General features: G+C 38.4%; 1 protein-coding gene across 1 annotated transcript in view; it reads right to left on the bottom strand.

Annotated features, from left to right (window-relative positions):
- FAT3 (FAT atypical cadherin 3) overlaps window positions 1-15,411 on the bottom strand; it is a 592,627-nt gene that overhangs the window by 103,823 nt on the left and 473,393 nt on the right. Inside the window, 2 exon segments of the mRNA XM_007449656.1 lie at window positions 3,804-4,014; window positions 6,464-6,739. Of these exon segments, the coding sequence (XP_007449718.1) occupies window positions 3,804-4,014; window positions 6,464-6,739 (487 nt within the window).

The following is a 15,411-nucleotide window of genomic DNA, read 5'->3' on the forward strand; positions in this document are numbered from 1 at the left end:
ACACACATATGCACACACAGACATAAAAGTAGACACAAAATGCATAATGGTTCCATCTGTAACCATTCTATTTGCTCAATGTTTGAGACATTTCTGATGAAATAAGAAAGTGTTAAAAATCTGAAGTAGCACAGAAACCAAGAACTTGAGCATAATCCTTATGAAACTAAGAAACTGGCACCCCACTTTGACAAACCTGAAATGGGAAGGGCTGTGAACCATGACACTGTGGAAAAGAGGAGGAGAGAATGGGGAACACAAAACTTGAAGAATGTAAAGAATGTGTCTCACAGGTAGTGAACAGTGAGAAGCAGCATCCTTCACCATGTTACTTTTTGCTTCTCTCATGAGGCTTTCCCATGCTTCTCAAAGAACACATGCTTGTGTGTCTAGATTTTTTTACATCACAAGTTAAAAGTTTGGTTATTCAATTATATCTGAATTTTTCTTTCTTTTTGAAGTGCTATAGTATGGCAACATACAGAGAGTTTAAACGTCTTATCATTTAAGATAGGCTCCAGGATTGAGAGCGCAGTTAGATAATGTGTTTATTGAAATATACAACACATATAGCTATTTGCACACTTCTTACTACATACTTATTACCTAAACTTTTCCATGTCTGAAAACAAAAATGTCATGTTCGTATAAAATCTATTTCTATAAGATGCTTGCTTATTTCTCAAGAGGGAGCAAGTCCAACAAAGAGATAAAGAATTTGATTCTAGACCCCAAATATGAATATTAAACAAAATTATCTTTGACGTCAGCATGATTTTTTACTTTGCCACCTGAACATGACCATTTTGTGGTGACAACAAGAAGGTCAATGAGCTCATGAACAAACTTGCAAATTTTCAATAAATAGTACCGTGGAATTATGTGTGATTCCAATATTCGATTCATAGACCCTCATAAGGAGGCAGGAATCATTTCACTTTAGCATCTCAGGGGAGTAAAATATAGAGATACCTGAGTAATGGTCACCTTCCAGCAGTGGCAACAACATGCAACCCTGAATGATGAATGCCACATCCTCATTATGGTGTCCCATGTGGAGTTTCGAGGTGAGTCCTTTCTTACTCCAGGCTCGTACATACACAGCAAGATATATATGGCAGGGATGAAGGAAGGCCAGCTTCCGACCTTGAGTAGAGCTTCCCCACCCTGCTCTTCCATGGCTGCTGACCTGCTTGTTACCCACTTCCAGGATGCTGTGCTCATTCGTCAGGTCCAAATGGGCTCTTTGCCTCTTTCCCTCTCCAATGCACTGTCCCATTTTCTTAGAATCCACTTCCTGCTTATTCTCTTCTTCTGTACTTAAATCTTTGGAAGCTAATCTCTGCTTGCTTTCTTGGAATCTATGACTTCTTATAGACTTTTGGCAACTGGGCAAAAGCTGTGCTGACCTTACTTATCATTATTAATCTGGTATACAGCACAGTGCCTGGCACAAATAAAAGGTGCTCACTAAATATTTGTTGAATGATTGAGAGAGGTAGATCAAAAAAGATGTTTAAGTCTCTATCTGTATATATCTTGGGGGTCCAATATGCCCCCACCCTAACTCAACACTTTCTTAGTCCTGGTCTCTCCTGTACTGCCCTGTCTCTGAGCCACCCATGAACCACTGTTGGCACCAAACATCAAACCTGAACTAAATATAAGACTCGAAGTTCTGCACTTGAATTCCACCTCAGTCTTTCGGGCCAAAATGAAAAGGTTCAGTAGTTACTTTAGGCCAGACAGGGGATAGGAAATGTATGGCCCACCAGTAAACAGAGTAAAATCTTGCTTCTCTGAGGTTTTTGAGAGCACTTAAATAAAACATATACTTTACACCAACCTCTTGTTATTTGATTCAAAGTCCTGAACTATCTGGGATCTGCTTGTATCCTACCATGATCCGTGAAGAACTTGACTTAACTAAAACCAGTCCAGGTCAAGTGTAGGTCTGTCTGTCCTGTAATTCTCATTAGCTTTTTACACATCCAATCAAAGGATACTTTTTGAGATACCAAGCATTCCTGTGGGTTTTCTGGAAACTTGACTTTTCTATATAAAATATGTTTTAAGGAAATAACTCTTCTCTCTAGTTTTAGCCAACTGTTGAAGAAATGACTGAGTCCTTTCTCTATGTTCAGCACCCGGCTATAGTCTGTGGAAGCTGAAAGATAAGCGAGGCAGAATTTTCAGCTTTATGGTAAATTACTCTTAAATTACTCTGAGAACCTCCAAATTGTTTTCAAAATGTCTGGCTATCTGAGAAGAGTATATGTAGTAGCCTTCATGACAAATATAAAAAGCAAGTCCACACGCAGACAAGTGCTTAGAAGATGTTAAGAAAAGTAGAAATAAAACCCTGTATCAAAATGATTACAATGTCATGAAACAATGTATATGCATAAATGAATTACGAGAAAAGAAAAAATACGTAAGATTAGGGGAAAACTATAGAATGGACATAAAGAGTTCTTGGATTAGGTGACATTTCCTGTGGCATTATTTAAATATATGTATTTTAAAGTTTCCCTATATTATTTGTGAAGCTAAAAGAACAAGGACTGTGTAATGGAATAATTAAAATATCCTCTGACAAACAAGAGATGAAAAATAGCGTTTATAAAAAGAGTACTGTCAGGCTTTAGGCTAAAAGGAAATTCCATGGAAATATGGAAAAGAAAGGGGTGAATTCTCTTGGGGTACCTGGCTGTTCTGAACCAACATCTTTTCTTCTTTTCTGGTACAGAGTTTAGCACAGACTCATGTAAAATGTAGGTGCCTAATAAAGGAACTAGATTTAGATTGTCATTAAGTACAGGGGCTATTTTTAAAGAAAGTCATTGGCTTTTTTTCTAATATTTTTTAGTCCAGAACTGTCATTCTAGCATTCATATTTTAATTCAACCACTCACAAAAATGCTCCATATTTACATTAAGGGAAAGAAGCCTTTCCAGTGCTGGCATGAAAGGAAACAGCATTTGGCAATATGCACGATAGACATAATGTTGCAGAATGTTTTGGGAATATGAGGCTTGAATATTCAAAAAAGACAGAACAGGGGAAGGGAAAATAGAGCAGATAAAGGATATTTGTAATTTTTAGGCTCACGGTCCTGTCTTTGCTTGGACATTCATCTCTTCTGTCATAAATGTTTTCTAACTGTCCAACTGCAATCCATCAGGAAACTACGGTCTTGCTTTCTAGATACTAAAATTGATTTTTTAAAAAAGTCTCAAATTTAACAACACGAGAGTCTACATTTATTTATCTGTCAGGTTAAGCAAGCAGTTCAGTACCTACCAACTACTCTGCTACTCAGATCACCTCCAATGAAGTGAGTTTGTGCTAAACCTAACCCTAACCCTAGGAATTTCTGAAGCCCACAGCCCACAGCTCACCTACTGACAAGTAAGCATTGACCTTTAAGATTCAATTCACCGAACTCTCTGGCAGCCCTCAAATGATGGGAGGCTTTGGTTATTTTAGTCTGAGGCCAAGGCTTGTTGACCCATCAGTAAAAGCCACCGAGTTTATTACACATTCGTCTCTCTTCTCCATTCCAGAAAAATCTGAGACTGAACACAGTAAAAGGAAACTCCTTCCTCGCTGTCAATGATGGAAAACATATTACTGAAATGCCAAGAACCTGATACACCATCGTTGTGCAAATAGGGCAGTTGCTTGGCCAAAAAATTCATCTGGAGACATCCCAGTGGTAACTCTGTGAATTTTACATGGTGATAAATACTACTGAGGGTCCAATGCCATGCATGACACTGCAATCTGCACCAGCTCTCACCTGCTTCTATGGTATATATGAGTTCTGCATTTTCCCCTTTGTCTTTGTCCAGAGCCGTCACTTGCAGTACAGCTGATCCCAGAGCAGCCGATTCGAACACAGATGCTTCATACAGCGGGTTGGTAAAATAGGGGCTGTGATCATTAGCATCTTCCACATTCACAATGACTCGGGCCAAGTTTCTTCGATAAGGAAACTCCTGATCTCTGACCTTTAGGCAAAATACAAGAAGCAGTAGGACTAAAATCTTTAAGTTGCAAAGAATTCACCTGGCTGTGCCTAAAGTGAAATCAAAATGAAATAATGCACAAAAACTGCTTGACCCAGTCCCAGGCCCAGAGGAGGTATTCAATAAGCAGTGCTACTATAGAGTGAGGATGCTGATTGTGAACACAGTGAGAGCTGGGGCCACGCTGTCTTTATTGTTCAGCATTACGCCTGGCCTCTGGTCTGTGTTCAGTCTGTGCCTGTAGAATTGATGTCAGGATATCACAAACACAGCACTTTCCTCTGCCCCCCCTCACCCTCCACCCCCCAGAATTTGTGTGTACAGTTGCTAATGGAATGGTGGATGGAGGCCCTTGTAAAGGGGAAACTAAAATGTGGAATTAATGAATGCAATGTAGCCATTGTCATTCATTCATTCATTCAACAAACCTTTATTATCATCTATTATCTATCAAGTCCTGGGATTGACTCTTGTGGTTCAGCGGTGGATTAGATACAGTTCCTGACCTGAAGAACCTTATAGTTGACTGGGGAATCCAAACAAATACGTAGAAAGATACAAGGCCCAGAGGTAAGTGCCAGAATGTGAGTAATTAGTAAGGATGTTAGCCTAGCTTGGAAAAGGTAACAAAACCAAGTAGAGGTAGTAAAGTGCTGGGGGGGCGCGGTGCGTGGCATATATTTCAGGCAAGAAGAACCAACATACATAAAGTCCCACAACTAAGAGAGAACGCTGACCACTGGGAAGATGAACCAAATCTGAATTTTTGAAATGTGAGACCCCAGCACTGTGAAATCACCAAAGAACCTTGCCTGACTGCTTTAAAGTTTTCCCTGGTTTGCATATGGCAGAAGCTTGCAACTAATCAATTCTTTAACTCTAACACATGATTTTGCTATAATTGTATGTAGCATTAATCCAATATGTGCTTTTTGCTTGTTCAATTTTAGATCCCCTAACTTCAGAGAGATTTGAAGAAATTAGAAAATATACCAAGAAAAGCTATCAAAGGGAAAGGGGTTTTCAGAAATATTACCTAAAAGGAATTGAGCAAAATGACTATAAGGGCTTAGCTTGGAGAAAGGCAGCATAAAGGAGTTGTTTGCTCTAAATATTCAATTACATAAATGATAAATGATACAGGGTAAGTGCACTGAATTCTAAGTTTGTTAAGGAAAGAATGAACAGAAACGGCTTGAAGAAATCATGAGAATAGAGTTAGTCACTGGCAGTAGATTTCTGCTCCTGAAGAGATATATGCAAAAGCTAGCCGGTGAGTGTGATGAGTTTCCCTGTCTGTAGACCGGCCTGCCCCACCCAAGGACCAAACCTGACTCTGTACTTTGGGATTATTGAAATCTAGGTCTGTTCCAATCGAATGTCCAAAGGTGCAGGGACTTTGTCTCTTTTACATCCTCGGTGCCTAGAACAGAATTTAGTATACAGTAGGTGCTTGAGAAATATCTGTTGAATGAATGAATGAACGGCCAGAGGGATGGGTCTGATGAACCCTGAGTCCCTCTTCTGTTCCCTGGAGTCTCATCTGGAAACCATAGCCAAAGGCATGGAACTCTAGTTTCTTCTTGCCCAGAGACTTGGAAAGGAAGAGTAGTACTTAGTGGACAGTACTGCAGCTGCTTGGGAATTGGTAGCATCTTAGTGTATTTTAAAGCCAATCAGTACAAAGATTACATCTCTGCCATCCTACCTGGTCTTAAGGAACTCAGGGGTGCCCTGTTAGGCAGTGGCTGTACAATTGCCCATAGGGTTCTTGGATCGTTAAAGGGACAGGTTTTAGGTCATAAACAAGGGTGTTTATTACTAATCTTTACTTCCCAATTATGTAAACTAGCCAAACTTTGTTTTAAAATGAAAGCATCTTCTACATAATTTGGAGACCCCATGAACCCAAATTCAACATTCTCTGTAGGCTTTGGTGAGTTTTGAGATCTCTTTTGTGGGCCAGTATTTACCACTAGGTCCAATGCCAGTGCAATAAGTGATCAATCAGTTCTCTAAATGCTTCCAAGGACTGAGCATTATACAGGTTGAATAAATGATTACCCTTGTAATTAACTTCTCAAGGAACTTCTTTTAAACTTTTCCACAAAATCTTCTGGATGTGAACCAGTACAGAAACACAGCCTGTTCCTTCCTGCTCAAATCAGGCTGTCAGCAGCCTTTACTGAGCGGCCACTGTCTGTAGAGTTCATCTAATATTTCAGTTTGGCCAACATATGGAGTCACTATCTAACAATAGTAACTCCTCACTGAACTAAAAAGGCAAGAATGAATGCAACCCTGCAGTTGAAAAGACCAAATTTACTACTACTTACAAAATTCAAGGGCCCTGTACATCTGAAGGCTAAAGCATGTGCCTTGGATGGCCAGTGATTCTGCTAGGAGAGCATATTAAGCAGTTTGGTCCTACCATTATGTTGAGTATGTGCTTGTCCTGGGCTTCGTGGTCCAGCCTCTCGGCTGTGTAGAGCACGCCAGTGCTGGGGTCAATCCGGAACTTCCTCATGCTGACAGAATCTATGCTGCTGTGGACAGTATAGCTTAGCTTGTGCTTCTCATCTCTGTCTGTGGCTTCAATCTGCAATATCTCGGTATCTGGAAGCACATCCTCGGAAACTGTCACATCGTAATTTGGCTGAGAGAATTCTGGGCCATTATCATTATTATCCAGCACTTTGATAAATACCTATAGTTAAAAGGAGACAAGAGTGATGACTAATGCCAATTTACTCATTTCTAGTAAAAGAGGTTCCCTCCTTCTCTCCTCCCTCTATATTCCTGGAGCCCAGCTTCTAGCAACTACTTTAATATGTAGGAAGATTCTTATGAAAGCACTCTGTAATTAGAGGTTGACGATAAACCCGTAGTTCACATTAGCAGGAACATAAACTATGAGGATCAATGTTCTCACAATTAAGTGAACAGATGAGACAGCCTCTGGGGTGGGGGGTGATAATTCTAGGAGATTATTTGAGGCACGATGTAAGAGATCACAAGGTGACCTTAGTTTGTTAAGTTTCTATTATCTTATATTCTTGTTATGTGCTTCTTATAGTAGACCTAATGTGGAGGCAGTGACAAGATAAGTAACAAAGAGGCAGAGGAGAGGGAGGTGTGAATACAGAGGTGGCTCTCCTTCAGATGGGAGGTGTCTAGCAAAGAACATGGTACTAATGATAGTTAAAATATGAAGTTCCCAAGTTGTTTCAAAACTTTTCAGGCAGATTTTATAAAAGTAATAGCTTAATGAACCCTGAATATTCATCACTCAGCTTTGACAATGATCAATTCATGGCTAACCTTGTTTCATCTTTATGCCCATTCATCTCCACCTGCTCCCTCATATTATTTTGAAGCAAGTCCCAGACATCATATAATTTCAGCGTACATCTCTAAAAGATAGGGACTCAAAATAAACACACACATACACACAATACCACTACTGCATCTAAACAGAGAAAACAGGAATTCCTTAATGTCTTTAAATATTCAGTTGGTGTTCATACTTCTGTAATTGTTCTGTAATGAGTTATATATGTTTGCATACATGTGCATATATATTTTCAGTTTCTTTTAACCAGGATATGCAAATAAGGCACAGACATTGCATTTGATTGACATTTCCTTTAATTATCTTTTAATTTGTAGGTTCTCCCTCTATCTTCATCGATTTCCTTGCAATTTTTATGTTGTTATTGTTGGCAATCAAAAAATTCAGCCATTTCCTCTTTAGTTCCCACAGTCTGAATTTTGCTTACTGTATCCCCATGGTTTTGTTCTACATGTTCCTCTGTCCTGTGTATTTCTTATAACTTGGTAGTTTTATGTAGGAGACAATAAAATTCACATTCAATTTCCTTCTTTTTTGGACAAAAATCTTTCATGGGTGATATATTTCCATCTGGAGAAACATAATGTCTAGGTCTCTATCTTGTTCCATGATATTAGCAGCCATTGATGATCATGATATAGATAACATTGATTCATTAAAAATACAAAACAGTAGTGTTTTAATTCTATGATTTCTTCCTCACTTATTAGCTAGAATAGTTCTAAAAAGAAAGTTCTCTTCAATTATTTGGTTACTCTGAAGTACACTTCATGTTGAAAAGGAAGGAGAATTCTTTTCCTTGATCATTTCAAACTAATGAGTTGGTTCTTCAGCTCCTCCCAAAGTGATCAATAAGGTATTTTTTTTCAAGCATCATTATGAGCTCATGAATTTAATCACATCTGATGTGTTTCTGTCCACTGCAGTTACTATATTTATTGATGCACAAATTGCCCTTCCTTGGCCATGGGGAGCCTCTTCAAGTTGGCTTCTGCAATGTTCTGACACAACCCAAGTAGTCTTTTGATAGCTTCCTTGCTTTCCAATAATTGCTGCTGGTAATTTTTTCAGGGTCATCTTGTACATTTTTTCTGCCCCAGTCTTGAATTATCCATTTCTCCAAGAAGTGTTGGTTTCTTTTTAGTTAGAAGTGGCATTTAGAGACCACAGTCTGGTGCTAGGAATGCTTATTGCTGCTAGCTTTGCTATTTTTCAGTGGACAGAGTCAGGAAAGTGTTTTGTTTTAAACAATTATTTCATGAGTTCATATTGATACTACCAATTCAAAATTAAGTTGTCAACAACCCTGTCTATCAGTGGCCTGGCACCAGCCCTGGGACCCCCTGAATCATGTGGCCAGCTGCACTGGGATCCAACCCCATCCACTGTGGGACAGCAGCCACTGCATGTGGCAGGGCCTGGCAGCCAATTGAGCTGACAGCCTACGAGCACATCCACAGTAGTTGACCTTGCCACAACAAAAGACCCCATGCAGCCCACATAGGAGGCACCACTAGAACATATAGCCCTGGTGACAAGAGGGTAGTGTGCAGCTGGGCTGCATAGGATGTCTCCTACACAAGGCTACTTCTCCAAGACCAGGAAACATAACTGAACTACCTAATACATAAAACAAACACAGAAAATAAGGTAAAATGAGGAGACAGAGTAATATGTCCTAAATGAAAGAACAAGACCAAACCCCAGAAGAAGAACTAAGCATAGGGGAGATGAGCAATCTACTCCCATAGAATTTAAGAGGGTGATCATAAAGATGCTTAGCAAGCTTGGGGAAAGAATGGATGAGCGGAGTCATAAGTTTTAACAAAGAGTTAGAAAATATAAAGAAAAACCAAATAGAGCTGAGGAACATGATAACTGAAGTAAAAAAATACTCTAGAAGAAGTCAACAGTAGATTACATGATACAGAGTAAAGGATCAGTGAACTAGAAGACAGAGTAGTGGAAATCCCAAGCTAAACAGACAAAAAAAAAAAAAAAAAAGAATTAAAAAAAATGAGAATAATTTAAGAGACCTCTAGGCCAACATCAAGCACACTAACAAGCACACTAAAGGTCCCAGAAGGAGAATAGAGAGAGAAAGGGGCAGACAGCATACTTGAAGATACACTAGCTGAAAATTTTCCTAACCTGGGAAAGGAAACAGACATCCAGGCTCAGGAAGTACAGAGAGTCCACACCAAGACAAATAATAATAAAAATGTCAAAAATTAAACATACTGATCCTTTTTTATAATTTTTATTTTTTATAATTTATTTTTTAAATATTTATTTATTTGGCTGCATGAGTCTTAGTTGCAGCATGCAGGATCTTTCATTGTGGTGCATGGGCTCCAGAGCACTCAGGCTTAGTTGCCCTGTGGCATGTGGGATCTTAGACCCCTGACCAGGGATTCAACTCACATCCCCTGCATTGGAAGGCAGATTCTTAACCACTGGACCACCAGGGAAGTCCCAAGAGAGATCCTTAAAAGCAGCGAGAGAAAAGCAACTAGTTATAAACAAGGGAACTCCCATAAGTCTATCAGCTGACTTTTCAGCAGAATATTTGCAGGCCAGAAGGAAATGGCATAATATATCCAAGTGCTGAAAGGGAAAAAAGCCTACATCCAAAAATAATCGCTCTGGTAAGGATATCATTCAGAACTGAAGGAGAGATAAAGAGTTTTAAAGACAAGCAAAAGCTAAAGGAGTTCATCACCACTAAAGCAACCTTACAGGAAATATTAAAGGGATTTCTCTAAGTGGAAAAGAAAAGGCCACAAATAGAAATTTAAAAAATTATGATGGGAAAAATCTCACTGGTAAAGGCAAAATATAGTAAAGGTAGTGGACCAAGCACTTATAAAGCTAGTAGGAAGGTGAAAAGACAAAAACAGTAAAATCATCTTTATCTACAATAAGTAGATAAGGAACACACAGAATAAAAAGATGTAAAATATGTTGTCAAAAACATAAAATGTGGGGTGAAAGGAGTAAAAATGTGGGGCTGTTAGAATGCATTTAAACTTAAGAAATCATCAACTTAAAATAGATACCCATACATATTAGATGTTATATATGAATCTCATGGTAACCACAAATCAAAAACCTTTAATATTAGCCAGACTCATTAAGAAAAAAAGGGAGAAGACTCAAATCAATAGAATTAGAAATGAAAAAGGAGGAGTAACAACTGACACTGCAGAAATACAAAGGATCATGGGAGATTACTACAAGCAACTCTATGCCAATAAAATGGACAATCTGGAAGAAATGGACAAATTCTTAGAAATGCACAAACTACCAAGACTGAATCAGGAAGAAATAGAAAATATGAACAGACCAATCACAAACACTGCAATTGAAACTGTGATTAAAAATCTTCCAACAAACAAAAGCCCAGGACCAGATGGCTTCACGGGCGAATTCTATCAAACATTTAGAGAAGAGCTAACACCTATCCTTCTCAAACTCTTCCAAAATATAGCAGAGGGAAGGACACTCACAAACTCATTCTATGAGGCCACCATCACCTTGATACCAAAACCAGAGAAAGCTGTCACAAAGAAAGAAAACTACAGGCCAATATCACTGATGAACATAGATGCAAAAATCCTCAACAAAATACTAGCAAACAGAATCCAACAGCACATTAAAAGGATCATACACCATGATCAAGTGGGGTTTACTCCAGGAATGCAAGGATTCTTCAATATACGCAAATCTATCAATATGATAAACCATATTAACAAACTGAAGGAGAAAAACCATATGATCATCTCAATAGATGCAGAGAAAGCTTTTGACAAAATTCAACACCCATTTATGATAAAAACCCTGCAGAAAGAAGGTGTAGAGGGAACTTTCCTCAATATAATAAAGGCCGTATATGACAAGCCCACAGCCAACATCATCCTCAATGGCGAAAAACTGAAAGCATTTCCACTAAGGTCAGGAACAAGACAAGGTTGCCTACTCTCACCACTCTTATTCAACATAGTTTTGGAAGTTTTAGCCACAGCAATCAGAGAAGAAAAGGAAATAAAAGGAATCCAAATCGGAAAAGAAGAAGTAAAGCTGTCACCGTTTGCAGATGACATGATACTACACATAGAGAATCCTAAAGATGCTACCAGAAAACTACTAGAGCTAATCAATGAATTTGGTAAAGTAGCAGGATACAAAATTAATGCACGGAAATCTCTGGCATTCCTATACACTAGTGATAAAAAATCTGAAAGTGAAATCAAGAAAACACTCCCATTTACCATTGCAACAAAAAGAATAAAATATCTAGGAATAAACCTACCTAAGGAGACAAAAGACCTGTATACAGAAAATTATAAGACACTGATGAAAGAAATTAAAGATGATACAAATAGATGGAGAGATATACCATGTTCTTGGATTGGAAGAATCAACATTGTGAAAATGACTCTACTATCCAAAGCAATCTATAGATTCAATGCAATCCCTATCAAACTACCACTGGCATTTTTCACAGAACTAGAAAAAATTTCACAGTTTGTATGGAAACACAAAAGACCCCGAATAGCCAAAGCAATCTTGTGAACAAAAAATGGAGCTGGAGGAATCAGGCTCCCTGACTTCAGACTATACTACAAAGCTATAGTAATCAAGATAGTATGGTACTGGCACAAAAACAGAAAGAAGATAGATCAATGGAATAGGATAGAAAGCCCAGAGATAAACCCATGCACATATGGTCACCTTATCTTTGATAAAGGTGGCAGGAATATACAGTGGAGAAAGGACAGCCTCTTCAATAAGTGGTGCTGGGAAAATTGGACAGGTACATGTAAAAGTATGAGATTAGATCACTCCCTAACACCATACACAAAAATAAGCTCAAAATGGATTAAAGACCTAAATGTAAGGCCAGAAACTATCAAACTCTTAGAGGAAAACATAGGCAGAACACTCTATGACATAAATCACAGCAAGATCCTTCTTGACCCATCTCCTAGAGTAATGGAGATAAAAACAAAAATAAACAAATGGGACCTAATGAAACTTCAAAGCTTTTGCACAGCAAAGGAAACCATAAACAAGACCAAAAGACAGCCCTCAGAATGGGAGAAAATATTTGCAAATGAATCAACTGACAAAGGATTAATCTCTAAAATTTACAGGCAGCTCATGCAGCTCAATAACAAAAAAATAAACAACCCAATCCAAAAATGGGCAGAAGACCTAAATAGACATTTCTCCAAAGAAGATATACAGACTGCCAACAAACACATGAAAGAATGCTCAACATCATTAATCATTAGAGAAATGCAAATCAAAACTACAATGAGATATCATCTCACACCAGTCAGAATGGCCATCATCAAAAAATCTAGAAACAATAAATGCTGGAGAGGGTGTGGAGAAAAGGGAACACTCTTGCACTGCTGGTGGGAATGTGAATTGGTTCAGCCACTATGGAGAACAGTATGGAGGTTCCTTAAAAAACTACAAATAGAACTACCATATGACCCAGCAATCCCACTACTAGGTATATACCCTGAGGAAACCAGAATTCAGAAAGAGTCATGTACCAAAATGTTCATTGCAGCTCTATTTACAATAGCCCGGAGATGGAAACAACCTAAGTGCCCGTCGTCGGATAGAATGGATGAAGAAGATGTGGCACATATATACAATGGAATATTACTCAGCCATAAAAAGAAACGAAATTGAGCTATTTGTAATGAGGTGGATAGACCTAGAGTCTGTCATACAGAGAGAAGTAAGTCAGAAAGAGAAGGACAAATACCGTATGCTAACACATATATATGGAATTTAAGGAAAAAAATGTTATGAAGAACCTAGGGGTAAAACAGGAATAAAGACACAGACCTAATGGAGAACCGACTTGAGGATATGGGGAGGGGGAAGGGTGAGCTGTGATAGGGCGAGAGAGAGACATGGACATATATATACTAACAGACGTAAGGTAGATAGCCAGTGGGAAGCAGCCGCATGGCACAGGGATACCGGCTCGGTTCTTTGTGGCTGTCTGGAGGGGTGGGATAGGGAGGGTGGGAGGGAGGGAGACAAAGAGGGAAGAGATATGGGAACATATGTATATGTATAACTGATTCACTCTGTTGTAAAGCAGAAACTAACACCATTGTAAAGCAATTATACCCCAATAAAGATGTTAAAAAAATAAAATAAAATAAAAAGTCAAAAAAAAAACCCTTTAATAGACACAAAAAATAAAGAGAAAAGAATCCAAATGAACACTAAAGATAGTCATCAAATCACAGGGAAGATTGCAAGAGAATAAAAGGAACAAAGGAGAACTACAAAAACAATCAGAAAACAATTAACAAAATGGCAATAAGTACATATCCATCAATAATTACTTTAAATGGAAATGGAGTAAATGTTCCAACAAAAGACATAGAGTGACTGAATGGATAAAAAAGAAAACAAGACCTACATATATGCTGCCTACAAGAGACTCATTTCCAATCTAGAGACACATACAGACTGAAAGTGAGAGAATCGGAAAAGGTACTCCATGCAAATGGAAATCAAAAGGAAACTGGAGTAGCAATACTTAGACAAAATAGACTTTAAAACAAAGACTGTAACAAGGGACAAAGAAGGGTATTACATAATGTTAAAGGGATCAATCCAACAAGAAGATATAACAATTGTAAATATATATTTACTCAACATAGGCACACATAAAGACATATAGCAAATATTAACAACATAAAGGGAGAAAATAACAGTAATACAATAATTGTAGGGAACTTTAACACTCCACTTATGCCAATGGACAGATCATCTGGACAAAAAATCAATAAGGAAACATTGGCCTTAAATGACACATTAACCACATGGACTTAATTGATATATATATATATATATATATATATATATATATATATATAGAACATTACATTCAAAAGCAGCAGAATACACATTCTTTTCAGACACACATGGAACATTCGCCAGGAGAGATCACGTGCTAGGCCACAAAACAAATCTCAACAACTTTAAGAATATTGAAATCATATCAAGCATCTTTTCCAACCACCACATTATGAGACTAGAAATCAACCACAAGAAAAAAACTGCAAAAAACACAGATGTAGAAGTTAAACAATATGCTACTAAACAACCAATGGGTCACTGAAGAAATGAAAGAAGAAATAAAAAAAATACCTGGAAACAAATGAAAATGGAAACACAATGACCCAAAATTTATGGGATGCAGGCAAAGCAATTCTAAGAGGGAAGTAAAACAATGTAAGCCTACCTCAGGAAACAAGAAAAACCTTCAGCCAGACTCATCAAGAAGAAAAGTGAGAGGGCCCAAATAGATAAAATTAAAAATGAAAGAGATGTTACAACTGATACCACAGAAATACAAAGGATCATAAGATATTACTATGACAAATTTTATGTCAATAAAATGGACAACCTAGAGGAAATAGGTAAATTCCTAGAAACTTATAATCTCCCAAGACTGTATCAGGAAGGTAGAAAATATGAACAGATCAATTACCAGTACTGAAACTGAATCAGTAATCAAAAAACTCCCAAGAAACAAAAGTCCAGGACCAGATGGCATCACAGGTGAATTCTACAAAACGTTTCAAGAGTCAGTATCTATGCTTCTCAAAATATTCCAGAGGGGCGGTGGAAAGATGGCGGAGGAGTAAGACGCGGAGATCACCTTCCTCCCCACAAATACACCAGAAATACATCTACATGTGGAACAACTCCTACAGAACACCTACTGAATGCTGGCAGAAGACCTCAGACCTCCCAAAAGGCAAGAAACTCCCCACGTATCTGGGTAGGGCAAAAGAAAAAATTAATTAAAAACAGAGACAATAGAATAGGGACGGCACCTGCACCAGTGGGAGGGAGCTGTGAAGGAGGAAAGGTCTCCACACACTAGGAAGCCCCTTCGCGGGCGGAGATTGCGTGAGGCGGAGCGGGGAGCTTCGGAGCCGCGGAGGAGAGCACAGCAACAGGGGTGCGGAGGGCAAAGC

The sequence above is a fragment of the Lipotes vexillifer genome, unplaced genomic scaffold (assembly GCF_000442215.2).
Source record: "Lipotes vexillifer unplaced genomic scaffold, Lipotes_vexillifer_v1.1 scaffold536, whole genome shotgun sequence".
NCBI lineage: Eukaryota > Metazoa > Chordata > Mammalia > Artiodactyla > Lipotidae > Lipotes > Lipotes vexillifer.